Raw genomic sequence first — 16,724 nt, forward strand, 5'->3', positions numbered from 1 at the left:
TCAATATATTTTCCCCCTCTTTAAGGAAGTTTTGCCGCTGTAGTTTGGTTTACGAGCAAAATTGCAGATCATGACACAGTGTAATTTTCTTATCATTAGCTTCTTCTATTCTCACACTGACTCAGGTGGTGGGAATCTCTCAGGTTATTAAATAAAAAGTGTTAAAATCGAGAGACTTGGTTTGTCATTGCCCTTTGAATGTCATCTTCTTCGAGTGTTTTCCAGATACATGCATGACACTTAAATTGATAGCTTTGCAATGAACATCTGTGTCTGGTCTCACAATTTGCAATTTCACAGGAGAGAGTGCAGCGCTGGAAATCTGAATTTCATTTCAGCGGAATAACTTGTGGTATGAGAGAAGGGTTACTGAGACTGCAGTATATAAATTGCATACAAGAGAACACCCAATCTGTTCTCCTTTTTCTCCTTTCAGAAGAACATCACAGAATCCATCCCTGTCTTACACAGTAATGTTCAATTAACAATGGAATAACAGCCTAGTGAGTGATTAAGTGGGTGATTAGTCATTATCAAACTACACAGATGATGTCATCAAATTAACTTTGGGATATGACAATGGAACCACTCTGAGAGCAGATTTAACAAAGGGATCAAAGAGATCCATTATAACCACCGGGTAAAATGATACAGAGCATTCCTGGCACAGAGAACAAAGAGATGAAGCTGCTGCCACAGTGGAGTAGAAATCAACTCACGACAAGCCATGTGAAAAGCTTCTGACCTGTGTAATTTCAAAAAGGATAGCCCATGGAAAAAAATCTGGACAACAATATTGTACTGTGTTGACAACCCAGAAATGAATGCTCACATTCACCAAAGGCTTTTGGGTAACAATGTACAATGTCACTTGTACCCATGCTGGTGGCATGGCTCCAGGGATGGAAATGTGTGTCAGTCAATCCACCACTTTGGTCCAGACTGAAATATTTCAACAAGCACTGGGTGAATTAGCTGAAATCTTTGTGCATTCATTGATGGAACCCAGACAGTAAATCCTAATTACTTTGGTGATTCCTTGGATTTTTCTCTAGTGCCACAATGAGGTTGAAAATAACTAGAAATGTCTCGACAAATATTTGATGGATTGCCACGTAATTTGCTATGTCCCCCTAAGGATTAAGTTTAATAACCTTGGTGATCCCTTCACTTTTCATTTAACACGTTCATTCGGTAAAAAAAATCAATTTGTTCATTACTTCAGTTTCTGACCAAATACCTGCAAAACTGATGAGTCTCCGATCAGCCTCAGCTGTGCTTTGTGTTTAATGTTTAATGACACCAAATTGACTTAATGTAGACTTCATCTTAAAATGCTTTTTAAAATAGGACTGTTTGTAATCCATATGTCAGTTTATTGCCAACTGGTATACACTCTTGTTAGTGAATCAGTGATGGTCAGAAGTTGTGTGAAGTTTCATTTTGTATGTAATTGTAAACTGGGGATTGGTCCCTGTATCTAGAACCATCAGATAAGAAAAAGTGATTTGCTCCTAAATAATTGGGTCCAATTCCCAGCTATGTATTAACTGCTCTTGTGACTGAATTGAACCTATATACTCCAAATGCTCTGAAGAAGACTCTGTGCTGAAACACAGAAACATTTTTTCTATTGTAATGTGAGCAAAATAAACAAGTGAAATGTTTGTATTTTCTCCTCCTTGGCTAGGAAATTTGCATGTTTTTGGAAAATGTTCCCCTCAGGATGAAGTTTAAAAACCTCGGTGAGCCCTTCACTTTTCAGTGAATGCAATTTGTCCAATTCTCTAGTTTCTGACCAAATACCTGCAAAACTGATGACATGCCCATCAGCCTCATCTGTACTTTGTGTTAAATACTAATTGACATTATGTTAGTTTGCTAGTAGGTGACATTTTAAACATTAAATCTGCTAAATTTCAATGGCATGCTGATGTTATCATTTAGCTCAAGGCACTACTCTACCTAAATTCAATCTCACAGAGCTACTAATGTGATTGCAGACTCTGTGTCTTATTAAATCAAATTAAATAGTTAAAGCAATGGTATTCATTAATAATTCCTCAATTGTGCTCATAACAATGAACAGCGAAGTCTGTGTACAGCTGCCATGGTCATGCATAAGTAAATTCAATGCAAATCTCATTATTTTGGCTCATTATTTTTTTAAATGGTGGCAACATAAATCAAATCAAATTCATACATTATCAACATAACTTATTATAGGTAATACACTTTCATCACATGTAGGTCACCCACAGGACTGCAAGTCATCAGTCAGCCCAAACCAGAATGTTTCAATACAGTATCTACCATTAAAGATGACTAAATGAGATATATGATATTGCCTGAGACTAAAATGTTATGACATAAACTTTCCCATACTATTGTAATGCATGTACAGTCAAATACTTTGTCGTTTCCAGTAATTTTCACATGTAAGGGTGAAGTTTTCCATCCCGTAGGCACCACAGGAATCATTACAGTAATCAAGAGACTTCAGAGCTAAATGGTGCCAGCCTTTGTGGATCAGTCATACTCTTGATATGGTTGATTGTGATAAAAGAGGCTAATCGCTTGTGTTCTATTTTATGGCTTGTTTGAATGGCTGCATACAGCTCAAGTATTTTTTACCTTAGACTCTTAGCCCTTGATTGGGCTAAAATGTCAAATATAAATATCATCTTGGAAGCATAACCCAGTTTTTATTTAGCTTCAATTGATCTGTAACTAGTACCTGCTAAGTGGTCATTTGATCTTGAAGTGTCCTAAAAATAAACACTGAGAAAAATACTCTGTCATATACCGTAATCAACTTTAATTGTAATTGTAAAAGGAAAGATGAGGTATTAGTGGTTGTGTACAGGTGTTCCTTTGTGATGTGGGGGTTGGAGTTGGTGGTATAAATGTGAGTCAAGTTTTACCTTTTTTCGTCTCTGTACCATTCAAACTCTGGTGGGGGCACAGCGGTGGCCTCACACTGCAGCGTCCCCATGCGGCCCACCTGGGCCTCTGAGCTCTGGGCTTTCTTTATTGTCGGAGGGTCTGCAGAATCACACAACAACGTAACACATTAGTTACAATGACCAAACAAACACACAGTAATATGAAGTGAATTGCTGCTCCCTCCCTGTGTAGTACTTGTCAGGTTTTTTTCCCAGCTTTTCTTTGAAATACTTCAATTTCCTTTTCCTAAAAAGCCTTATAGTGTCAAGCATCTTTGAATGGCATCAGGGATTTAAGCTTGAGATTGAGTCCTTTCACACACTGACAAATGCTCTGTGTTGAATGTTACTGATAAAAACCTACAAACAAATCTACTGAATAAGCTGATTGACTTGAAAGATTCTTCTACATGTCACATTTTCAATCCAATTGTAGACTGTTGAAGGCCCAGAAATCAGTTTAGATAGATTCACAACTAAAACGTTCAAATTTCAAGTTAATCTATCATTCAACACCACAAATGCCAGACATACATCCAATGTGGATAATTCCTATTTTACATTTAGAATCAAAAGTTAAAAATATGTTCAATATAGAAATCTTAATCATTTAATTCAGGCACTCAGACTTAGCTAAAGTACACTTTGGGAAAATAGCCATATATGATTTGTTCAGATCAGATCAATTATAACTCCTCTCCACTGGGATTAGTTTGTGATGTCTCATGAGTTGTTCATCAACCCTTAGCAGTCAACGTATATATTACACTCATCAGATTGAACATAGTCCCCTGACAAGATGTAATTAGGCGATCTTGTTTTGAAATGACAAGTGTCTCTTAAATCACCATGTGGTACGTGAGAATTACCATGGAAATGACAGTTGCAATCAAAGCTAGAGCTCTTTCCATTTCTAGCTGGATACATCTTGAGAGTAGTGAAGGATGCTCCAAAACTTTCAAATATACAGCTTTCACTCCCCGCCACACTAAATACTGTCTGTCTCCACCCTTAACTTCAATCTTGACTTTTGTCTGCTTTTATCTGTGAGTATATCATCTTTTCTGACATGAAATGTGATGAGACTATTGATCAGTGTTCAGTTTGGAATATAGTGTGCCCTGCAGACTGTCGTTACTTACAGTTGACAACCACATTGACGTATTTGACATCAGGCGTGGCGACGTCGTTGCTGGCTTTGCATTCATAACGACCCGCTTGGTTTCGCATGATACCTATAATGTCCAGGTACTCCTCTCCATCCAACGGTTCTGCTGCAGAGAAGGAGAGAAAAAAGGTGGAAAAAACATAATGGTTATTTTTAACCCTTACTTTCCCCAGTGACTTTGAACCAACATAATCTACTGGCTAACAATTCTAATATAGGAGATATGGATTTCATATGGATTTTTGTGGGTGTTTGTGTTGTACTAAAACTGCATGAAAGTAAAGAGTGCTTTTGTTTAAACATCTTGATCCTTAGGTTATTTTTTAATATTTGAAATTACACATAAGTTTGGGACTTGAAACGTGGTAGCTAAAAAAAAAGATTCACTGCATGTGAATGTTCAGATTAAAATTTGCCAGAATTGTCATGATTCATGAGTAAAGCTGGCCTCCCCTGAGTCTACTGACATTATAATTGCCACCCATGTCAGATTGTCTTGGCCACCATTAGTATGGAGGACAATGAGACACAATAATGGGAAGAAAGCAGAATGGGCAGTCTGATTAAAATTCAATTGTCTAATATACTGTATTTTTATATTGAAGCACAAAAATGAGAATGGTTTCTTTTCAACACTGCTGAAATGTCTACATATATGCATTCCATATATTGGTATGGATGATATGTATGATATGGATCTTTAAAGGTGTCAGTATGCTCATGTTAGAAGATTGGGTGAAAAGTATTCTCCTCGTAAAAGCATTCATGGTGTTGCACTTGGTTGTAGAAAAAAAACTAAAGTAATTGCGTAAAAAAAGAAAAAGAGGGCTTGAGAGAGAAGTTGAAACTTATTACTTTCTAACCTCCAATCACTGTCTGAAGTAGGCGTGCTTGTGGGAATGTTGGCTTGGGAATGTTGCAAAGATTTTCAGACACAGGGGTCTCAATTCTGATATTGGAAAGGTGTGGGGAGGAGAGGGTTTCATATGCTGTTCGACCATCTGACAAGTTCTCTGATTGAAGCACACTGACAGCTTTTGGTCCTCTGAGCCATGGTTTTGATTAAGGGGGTAAATAAATAGCTGATCCTGAGCTTCTTGGAGAGCACATGAAAATCAAGCAGCCATTTAGCCAGGACCATGCTTTCACACTCATATTCTAATACATCAGAGGTAATGCAAATTCACAGCCAGGTCAAGAACTCAGACTGAATGACTCTACAACTGAGACGATGTTTAATATTGAACAACTTGCTAAGCTGACTTATATTAGTTTGTCTGAAAGCTTCAATTAACAGAGATGATATCTGCAAATGTCAGACCAAACATCTGAACAGAGTGGGACAAAACCGCAGAGACAATCAGACAGATATCTGACTAATTGTTTAATGAGCAATCCAGCTAATTAGCCGTGTAAAGAACACAGCATCTCATTAGGAAAGATCTGCTGTGTCTTATTAAAGATGGGTCAGGAGGAGGAAATGGCAAATTCTTTGATGTGTTGCCACGTTAATTGCACTACATCTTTTATCACATCTGAAGAGAGCGTCGGTGTGACGACCCTGAGATATCATTACTTGTGACGTGACAGTTTATTTATTTGGTTTATGTGGGTGTGACATTACAGTTAATTTGACACAAATGTAATGATTGATGCTATATATGATAATAACCTGTGTTTGCACTCCATACTGAGCACAGCAGGTTCATTTGACTTGATGTCATGAATGTTCATTCAAGTCTTTCATTGATTCAACATGCAATTTCAGTGTGATAGAAAATTAAATAATTGGAAATTGCAATAACTTAATGAGGAATCATCTGCTTGTAGCCAGAATGCCAACAGTGCAGATCTCTGGGTATTTCTTAGAGAGACACAATTATCTGCACTGAATGAGAGAGAGAGTCTCTGGAGGAACCAGCAAATGTAATAACTACAATAACATCCACTGATACGTTCCTTAATCTAAGAAAATAAGGGATGATGGAATCTTGGCCGTGAAAATAAATTGCAAAGAGGAGATCTCTGAAGTGCAAGGAGAGGGATTGGTTACTGTTTGTTACAAAAGCAAATGTCAGTAGTCTCAGTTTTGGGAAAGTTCCTGCTCCTGTTCCAAGTGAGGGGCTGCAGGCACCATGAGACCGAAGTGCCCTGCCCTGAGAAATGAACTGGCAACATCAGGGACTCTGATATGGGAGGTTAGTTGTTCTGCTTTGGTGAGCACATATAAATGCGGTGCCATTTCATGCATTGCTCACAAAAACACCACATATCAACACCCCAAAAACAACAGTCCGACTTTTAAACAGGCCTGCAGCTCAAATGCCCGAAATACCTACAAAACTGGGTCCATCTTCAGTGTTTGAAACAGATAGAAAAAATATCTAAACTATCCAAATCAAGTGAATGATGAAGATGGAGGTCAGTTGATACAGTATTATTTCATGATGATTGAAAGATCAGTGGGACCATGATCAAAGTCTAAACCAGATCATATTCAGTTCTCCCTGAGATGAACTGCCAGGGGTAACGTGATAGGAGAGGTATGACTGAAAATCAGTTGCCATGGAAATTCTATTGAAGCTCAATCTCTTCTTCAGTGCTTTGGTTTGGTGCTGGATAAAGACAGAGAGAAAGCCAGGTGACTGCAAAGATCAAAGAATAAAGAAGAGCGAACAGGGGGAGAGTAGAGAATTTAAATGAGAGATGAGAGGAAGTGGCTCGACTCGTTGTTTAAGCGCCGCAATTAACTGTCAGTAATCTCACCTGATGTGTAAAGGGAGCGACTCAATCATAAAGAATGAATGGGACGTGATGTATTGTCGAAAGAAACAATTAATTACAATACAACATTTCACACATCCGTCCGCGCCCACCAGAGAATACCACTTCCTGCACATTGAGTGTGTGCTTTACATGTTATCTATTTAATGAAGCGTAATGAAGATAGATTGGTTAATCTTGTCTAGAGGGAATTGATTAGACTGTACAGTATATGTGTGCACACACGTGCCCACGCTGGTGCTTGGAGGCTTAATGTCTCTACGGTGAGCATGAAGCGTGCAAGCGTGAATTGGGGTGAAAACACATTTTCTTGAAGGTTTCCAGGGAACATTGAGAGCTGTGACTGATTCGAAGTGAGCACATTAGAAAAGCCCAATGAATCTAGGCATTACAATATACTATATCACCATATTTCTATGCTAATCTGGATAGAGAAGGAAGAGTGTGTGACAGAGAGGAAAAAAGCATAGTAAGTAAAGGAAGGATGAGTCGTGAGCATCATTTTTATCCACACTAGCAGCTTGGCTCTAGGGATGGTTGGTGTGTGCCGGTCGGACCGTGAGGTTGACATTTGTGGTTCTTGAAATATCTTGACTGTTATTGGATTGACTACTCTAGTGCCATTATCAGGTCAGAGGTTTCACTTATTTAGTGAAATAGCTTTGCATCTAATGGACGGATTTGCACCAAATGTGTGTACAGACATTGTGATTCCCAGACAACGTATCCTAACGAAGATATTCAGATAAATTCATGTCATTCAAAACTGTCCTTCTGTTTACTAATAACAACTACACTGTTTTGCCAGTAAAATGAAGGTAATACTGACAACCTCTGATAATGTTTGATATCTGACTGACAACCTCTAGTGATAAGATGGCAACCCTGCACTGTAGCTGCTTAATCTAATGTTAGCCCCACTGACCACTGACTAGAATAAGCAGCCTGAATCCTGGAGGTCTCAATTCAGAGTATTAGGGTGATCAGCTTAAAATGACCAGATGTTTAAAATTTAAATGGTTGATTCCAACAACTGTTCACCAGCTGTTATCTGTAATACTCAACAGGTGCTGGGCTACCTGTCTGAAACTGACATGAACTGAAACTTTCAAATGTTTTTTTTAGAGCAAAACCATGGAACTCACCATTAAAAAAAAACTTTTTAAAAATGGAAAATGATACAATGTTGTTTTTCTTCCACAAAACCATCTTTGACCAAGTGTAAATGAACAGACACAGCCATGCAGAAGCCTTCTTAATGAGACAGCCAGTGTTTTGTTGTTGCTTTTTCACCAATCCATCCAATTAACATTAATGAGCTACAGCTGACTAAATTTATATGAACACTGTTATTATAGTTGGTGAGATCAACAGTCTGCAAATTACTGAAAACTTTTAAGTTGCTACTTAATACTTAATCATGTCACTTATGTTCTGCCTCTGGCGATTTGAAATCTGCATGCTTTCTAATTGTAGATAGATAGATAGATAGATAGATCTTGCTCTTTGTATGGCTGGGATGGATGCTTTGTCCACCCACTTAACTATTGGCATCTCAATTAAGGCTATTCATAGAGTGCTTTCTCTTATCTACGGATCAACATCCTACAAAAAATATGGGATGTTAATGTCTTCACTCCAAATGAGATCATATTTCTCCTATATTAGCTTTGCTGCACTGACTTCCTGTAAAATCCAGAATAGAATTTAAAATCTTCCTGCTCACTTACAAAGCCCTTAATGGTCAGGCATAATCATGTCTTAAAAAGCTCATAGTAGCCTATTACCCCACAGGAGCACTGCAGAATACAAATGTACTTGTGGCTCCTAGAGTCTCCAGAAGTAGAATGGGAGGTCAACACCCTATCTACATTTAAGAGTAGGCTTAAAAGTTTCCTTTTTGATAAAACTAGTAGGGGCCATTGTGGGCTTGACTTGGACCAGCCCCTAGTTATACTGTTATAGGCCTAGATTGCAGGGGGACTTCCCATGATGCACAGAGCTCAATTCTCTTTCAGTCCCTCTCCATCTGTACACATTCATGTCCCAGTAATGCATGTTACTAAATTGGCATCTTCCCCAGAATTTGTTAGCTTTCTCATCTGGCAGGTTCTTATGAATCATGGTCTTAGACCGCCTGGTTATGGATTGAGAGCTTACATGGATTGTGACCACATGCTGCTGTGGTCCTGCTTAATGATAATGCATCCTATTATTATTATTAGTCTGTTAAATTATTAGTATTTCTATTATTACTATTATTATTATGTGTACTGTTTCTTATTATTATTGTTTTTGTTGTGCTTCTCTGTCTATCCTGTCTCTTCAGTCCCACTTCCCGTCCTTCTTTCTGTCAACCCATCTGGTTAAGGTCAAAGCTCAAGTACTTGCTCATGGGGTAATGTTGGGTTTCTGTAAATTGAAGAGTATGATCTAGACTTGCCCTGTGTGAAAAGTACCCTGAGATAACTTCTGCTGGAATTTGTTGCTATATGAAGTCCTGCCCCTGTGCTGCTACCTGAAACATCACATTGGAGGCATTTAAAGTGATTCTAAATGACTTGGAAGCATGCACATCTGTCTGTGGATGTTTTAAATGTTTTTTGAATGTGTTGTTTGTGCTGCTGCTCCTCTTGGCCAGATTTTAAGCCCACAAAAGAGATTAGTGTTTTACTCCTGCCTAAATAAGGTTAAATAGGGTTAAATAAAAATACACATACACACACACACACACACACACACACACACACACACACACACACACACACACACACACACACACACACACACACACACACACACACACACACACACACACACATGCATACTCACTGTGTTTGTGTGTACCTCACTTCTACTGCACCTGTGGATGCTGGTCAGAGTTTGAGCCCTGCCAACCAGCACTAGATTTGTTGCAGGGCCTTTGATTACATTTCCATGTTGCAAGTGATTTCTTCAAAGTTTTCTCCTGGTGTACTTTGAGTTGGGGCACAGAAGTGTCAGTAGCCTTGAGCTACTCTAACAATAGAATTTGCAGTGAGGTAAGCTGAGAGAATAGGTGGCAAAATACATTGTCTATTTTCTGCTCCAAGAGAACGACGTTAACTGAAATAGAAACTCGTGGTTGCAGAAGGTGTTTTAAGATGCTGATCTGTGGAGTATTGACAGATAAAACGTAACCCTGTCAAAAATATATGCTGAAGTTCATCGTTCACTAAAAAAAATCAATGTTGACTGTGTGCAGCTGTCATTTTGCTATGAAAATGCTAAATGTCATAATTTGTTCCAATTTTGTGCTTGTTATGTTTCTTTTCAAATGAAATCCCATTTTAGAGGCTACATATCTAATGTTTGAATGAAACTATTGTATGGTTATCACAAAAACATGTAAACCAAGCCCATTAAAATCCTGAGTTACCTGTGCTGTGATGCTTCGTGACTGAAAACCATTTATTTTCAGGAAGCATTGTGTTAGGAGCTGTTGAAAAGTAATATCTCTGATGTGGGTGTTTGAGCTACTGTGGGAATAATCCCTTAGAGTCAGAGACATAAGGAAACGTCACTCTGCTCCAGATGTGTAGTGTAAATGGAAACCATGTGACGATTGAGAATTACAGGAAACAGCTACAAATAATTAAGTTATAACATAAGCTGCATTTCAGCTACCTATACTGTAGCTGAGAAGTGATAGCCTGAATGAGGCATTTCAGCCAGTTTCTCTCCAATGCTATTATTAATTGGAAGCAGTGATATTACAGGTATTATTGTTTTTTTTTCTTAATAAGAAATGTGCTTTTTAAATTTGCCTTTCACCTCTACTTGGACATCAAGCTCAAATTGTTTTTCTGCCATTTTCTAATTTGCCATGCAGCCTGGCACTAACTATGCTGGAAAGACAATGCATATAATTGTTGTCTTTTTCCACACATTATACTGTTGAAAGCCTTGCGGCCTTTGGGATATGCAACAGCAGCCTTTTCGGAGTGAGCTGGGAAGAATTGAGGGGCCTGGAAGAAGTACACTTCTACAAATGCCTGCTGGATACTGATTTGCATTGCACTGACAATTTGAAGTTTGTGTGAACAAACACAAGTTTTCCATGGCAATTGAAGCACTCTGTAGGAGTGGACAGCAGTAGGATGGGAGAGCAAACACGCATTATGTAGGGCCATACATGCCCGTCATGCCCCTCACCACCAATTGCAAGAGAGGGGACCAGAGGGGGAGAGACAGAGAGAGAGAGGGAGAGAGGAGGCGGAGGGGTGTGCGCTGTGAATCGCAATCCAGCAACTTCAGTTGGCAACTGGATGGTGCTCATTTGCATATCCTCATGCATCATTCATCAGCATCGCTTTACCACAGTGCAAAACATTACATTTATTTTGCAAATGCTAATTTATGTTAAGCAGCTGATTTGAGAAACTTCAGAGTCGAGTAGCATAAAAGGCCCTGCGACATTTATTTTCTTTTGTCTGCATGAGTGTGACAGTATGTGTGCCGGAGTTCGTATACGTGCACGTACCCTCCACTTGCCTCTGGACTTTCATCTGTGTGTGTGTCTGTGTGTGTGTGTGTGTGTGTGTGTGTGTGTGTGTGTGTTGGAGCACTTGTCCATTGTGTTTAGACAGTTAGTCCTGGCTGTATCTAACACAGTCACATGGCAGCTACCTTCCTGTTAGGAGTCAGCGTGATTTAAATGATGGGTCAAAATGACTCATCAACAAATTTCTAACAATAGATAATGAAAATATGACTGCTCAGAAACTAAATGAATCTTGAGCTCAATTATGACTTTATTGGTTTGTGTGTTGCCAAAAACCAAACATGCTATGAAATGCAAATATCCTTCTACACAGTAAAATACCACTATCTTAATGAGTTATAGCACTCAAAGTGCAAATGCATGTTACTTCAGTGTCTCTGGCATTGGTGTTAAACGCCAAATGCCCTTTTATGACAGCAAAAATGCATTATACACACTTCCTCTCTTAAAATAACTTATCAGTACATCAAGGAGGAACCTAAAATGTCTCATATCTTCTAAATACAAGCACCTATGTTAGAATCCTCTCACTCTTCTTCATGTCCTGTTACATTTGGCAGCGATGCTATATATCTGAGAAAGACATCCTACATGAACAATATCTTTTCAGTAGTCTGAGGACAAAAGGAGAACTTCCACTTCTTTTCACAAGCCATTTGCTGCCACTGCTGCTGGCGGTGCAGAAATAACACAGGTGTTGGAGCCAAAAACAAGACGGCTGTTTATTTGCCGCTTCTTGAGCCGAAGAAATGATACGCACAGCGGAGCGGTGCAGCCGTCTGTTTTTCAGAACATTGTCATTCCTCTCTCTATCTCATTTTCCCACTCTCTCCTTCCTCTTCAACTCCTCACATGCCTTTGTTGTTTTTTTCTGAGGAAGCTTCAGGGTGGTTCCTCTCGATGTGGTCGTGCATTGTACGGTGCTGGCTGTATACCTTGTGCTTGTTTGTCCTATTCTAAGTCCCAGGCTTGAAAAGGAGATTAATTGTTGATAGAACAGAATAGGTTTTAGTGATTGAATTCCCACGAAGGGGAGTTGGGTTGTCCGCTTTCTCTCATACTCGTCAGATAAACGGATCCAGGCTATTGTTGTGGGAAGACTTCTCATTACTGTCTGGAAAGATTCAATGGGCTGGTGTTGGCTATTGGAGAAGAGGCTTTGTATAAAGCGAGGATAGCAAGGTCAGACACAGAGTATCACTGCTTACTCCTATATCACTATTTTAATCTGCCCTATCTCCTTTTCCTATGCACCAACACCCATGTGTGCACGCAAAGACACCTCCACACACGATAGCATCATTCATACACCCACACTTCTTCATGTCAAAACCTGACACTGGTGGTAAGATAAATGCATAACCACATTGCTGCATCCCTGCGTGTAATATTTTGAGGCTTGGTTTTAGGAGATACATATCGCCAGAGGGTAAACATAAAGATACTAGTACAAGGATGTTTGAATGTGAGTGTGTGTGTGTGTGTATGTCATTAAAGAGATGTATTGACAGTAGGCCAAGGTTCTACCCTTGTTATGTGTACCTATCACTTCACATGGCCGTGACTCTATCAGTTTTATTTAGTTACTGAACATCGCCCCTGCATAATCGCCTGTAAATCACTTGCTTCCTGCAAAAAGAAATCTTCATTTTACTGTACTGTAGCTGACAGGTGACATTGCTCCATGTCATACACGTAGACCTGTTTTAAAATGTCCTATTAGAAAGACCTCTACCACTTTATTTCCTCTTTTAAAGATTGTTAGGTCTGAGAAGATCTGGAAGAAAGTTATGCAAATGAACTCATGATAAACAATAATTTCAACATTTTACAAAAAAGACCCATTTATGACGGTTATAATTGCACAAGAAAAAAAAATTCATCATTTATGAGTTTTCTGTTTACTCTGTGGCTCTGAAAGCTCAAAGTGCTGCATATTAAGACGAAAAGACAAAACACAAGCAACTGAAGAAAACATCTTCATCAATGTGACAACACGCAAAGCATTTAGACAAGTGCTACAAAGTGAGAAAAGACAAATAGATACACAAACAAGCTGCAAATACAGAAAACATGACTAAGTACACCAACGCTGCAAGTTTGCACACAGCACAGGGGAAATAAGTCTACTCTCTCTCAAATTATGATTTTCTGGTAATCGGAATTCACCAATGCTTTACACGATATGAGGAAACTGACTGTAAAATAACTATAATGCAATGTCCTAAGGTTTTCACTGCTCATACACACAACAAGAACATACTTAATAAGATGCAAGAACTTCGAGAACAGTCACAGTGTTCCTCATCATAGAGTCTCCAAGTCAGTTGAAGGATACACACCCTTCTTCACATAATAGTCCCTCTTTTAGTGTTTTGATGGTGGTGATGAGAACACTGTATTACTCCAACATCTCCCATTCTGTGGGCGTTAAGCTGGGTTGACAGTATAGAAGTAATTTTCATACACCTCAAACTGTTAAGTGTCCCCTTGTGCCCAGGTAGAGGCATCTGAATTTATATTACTAGTCATTGATTCAGGTTCTTGCTTTAATTTGTCATCCGCCTGGAAATGGTTAGCTGCCTATTATGACCGTATTATTTTACTACTGTCTCCATAATTCTACTTGGGGCTAACTGGCTTGCTCAAGGGCATGTGAAAAGAACAGCATGAGAAGACTATGTGTCTCACTTTTAACTCTCCTGTCCGTATTTCCTTCGCTTACGACGATTCAAACCAGAAACCTTCAAATCATGAGTTCACTTCTCCTTTAGGCTACGAACACCCAGAGGGAATATGTGACTCGGGGCTTTTGAAAAAGTGCTTACGGACTCGAAATAAAAGTGCTGAGTTTCTGTACAGTTGTGACTTTAAGCAAGTGTGAGCTCCAGTGTTCAGCCAGCCCAGCAGTGACTACACCTAATGAGGCTAAGAAGACACAGGGCAAGCTGTGCTCGTGATGTTCTGCTCACGATGTGACAGCAGACTGATTTCAGACCAGCTGCTGATGGTGCTGATCGTAAACAAACAAGTGAACAGTGACAGTCAGCAGATCTGAGACCTGCTGCGAGATGGATGAGCAGCTGTCTCCTCTTGCTTCCCGTTGGGCTGGTGTTCAATGGATTGTTCACACATACATGCATGTATACGCTAACACACAGCTGGAGACATGGAGGCGGAAGTTTGACCTGGCTTGCTCAGACAAGGACCTGTCACCACCTAACACTTCACTCTCACAATCAGCAGGCTTGTCAGCCACTCTCTGTCACTGACAACTTGGCACACAATGATGTGCAACCATGTGTGTGTGTGTGTGTCTCCTAATCTGCTCACTCACTCCTACTACACAGGAGCCACACTATCGAGGCACCTATGAATCTCAACACTTCCTTCGCTCCACTCCCTCCTGAGAGACAGAGATTTATGTCTATGTGAGGTTGTGTACATGTGTGTGCTGTGCTCTCTAGCTCCATGTCTCTCCCCAGACAGTGAGATGAGGCAAAGAAAGGAACATGGAAGTGACTGCCATAATCTGCAGAAGGAATAGATGGGCGGAGACAGTGAGAGTGAAAAGAGTGAGAGAGTGAGAGAGAGGAAGATAGAGTGACAGCTGAAGACGGATAGACGGAGGAGTTGCAGAGAGAAACAGGGAGAGCGCTTTCCAGACAAGGTGACAGTCCAGGGGAGACATTCCTGAGCTTGGTCTTGGAGCATGGCCGACACTGCTGAGGCCGGCGTAGGAGGTATGTCAAGGGTACTCAGCATCAAACCTCTAAAAGGCTGCCCTGCCAAGCACTGTTATAAAAGGGTTATGACTTCAATATTCAGCCTGATCATATAGCGTAGGAGTGTGGGCAGCCATCCAAATCAATTAATTTGGACAGATGTCTTTGTTGCAATGAAACTGTTGTGGTAGATTCATAGCTTACCACTTACAGTTAGCTGATGCTATTATCCAGAACACCTCAAGGGTGTCTTGCTCAAGGACACTGCGTCAGTAAACATGACTGCTGATGGACAGGTAATAGGTGTTGAGGAATTCAAACTGTTATTTTAGTTAAAGGACATTCTTCGTAGCCATTTGTCTGGTCTTCCACCAGAGTGCAGCATCATAAATAAATCAAGGCATCTTTATGACTTGAATTTAAATCATCACTGTCTTAATACTTTCACTGCAAGCTCCTCAGATGTCCAGATGTGTGTGTCTTTGCTTGAGTGGACCCGAGATTCACTGCGGTTGTCCTCTGTGAGGGAAATGACATAAACTACACATATAATCCATTCTGAATCTTACCATGTAACCTTTAAATGAGAGGACTTTGGCTTGATTATGTCATTAAGTGCTTTCAATGTAACAGTGGGGTCTATGGAATGTGTATGAAAGATATTTTGATGTTTTGGAGTTTTAGCTAATTATTAACTGTTTAGAAAAGCCAGGAATAAAATGTTGCGTCAAAGGAAAGCAAAGACAGCCACAACACCTTAGATGGGAACACAACAAAATAAGGATGTTTATTGGAAGAAGCAGCCTTGACAAGAAGGAAGAGTTCCAAGATATAAAAGATGTGAACACTTTTTCATCTGTGTGCATAATACAGACTAACTTTGTGCTGTGAACCATGCTCTCAGCATTAATAAGGTGTGACAATACCGTAAGAGATTTGTGTCTCATTCCTTTTTGTCAGAGTGGAATTGCAAAATTGCCATGACACCTCCCCGCAGTGCTAAATGACTGACAAACTCTGTTGTACCAGAGAGGTGAGAGGATCTCAAATGCATAATTGAAAATTAATTAACTGCTGGAGTTACTATAACTAATGATAAGAATGATTGCACTTCTAATGAAACTGGCCATACTAAAACACAGTTCTGCTCTTTCTCTCGCTACCTCCTGCTTGTCTCCCCTTTCTTTCTTTTCCATCCTTCCTTTCATCGTTCCTTCCCTCCCTCCCTGAGGATAGTCAAGTCAAGTCGGTCAACTCGATTTAATTTGTATAGCCCAGGATCTTAAAACACAAACTTGCTTCAGTGATCTTTACAGTCTGTACAGCGATACAACATCCTCTGTCCTTAGACCCTTGATTCAAATACAGAAAAACTCCCTAGAAAACCCCTTTAACAGGAAAAAAATGGAAGAAACAATAGCATAACATCTTCCAGTTGCTCCTCTTTTCAGCTCTGCGTGGGTTCCCATGTGTCATGGGATACCAGAGGCAGCCAGAGGGCATGTATTTTTCATACTTGTCTGACTTCTATTTTGGTGGTCTGAGAGGCATGCAGTGAA

General features: G+C 39.7%; 1 protein-coding gene across 1 annotated transcript in view; it reads right to left on the reverse strand.

The window, feature by feature from the left end:
- Positions 1 to 16,724, reverse strand: part of lsamp (limbic system associated membrane protein) — a 193,720-nt gene that overhangs the window by 8,363 nt on the left and 168,633 nt on the right. The window contains exons 5-6 of the mRNA XM_053321405.1: positions 4,088 to 4,219; positions 2,925 to 3,045 (exon numbers count right to left, since the gene is read on the reverse strand). Coding sequence (XP_053177380.1) covers positions 2,925 to 3,045; positions 4,088 to 4,219 — 253 coding nt within the window. The remainder of the gene's footprint in view (positions 1 to 2,924; positions 3,046 to 4,087; positions 4,220 to 16,724) is intronic.

This window comes from Scomber japonicus, chromosome 6 (assembly GCF_027409825.1).
Source record: "Scomber japonicus isolate fScoJap1 chromosome 6, fScoJap1.pri, whole genome shotgun sequence".
Taxonomy (NCBI): Eukaryota; Metazoa; Chordata; class Actinopteri; order Scombriformes; family Scombridae; genus Scomber; species Scomber japonicus.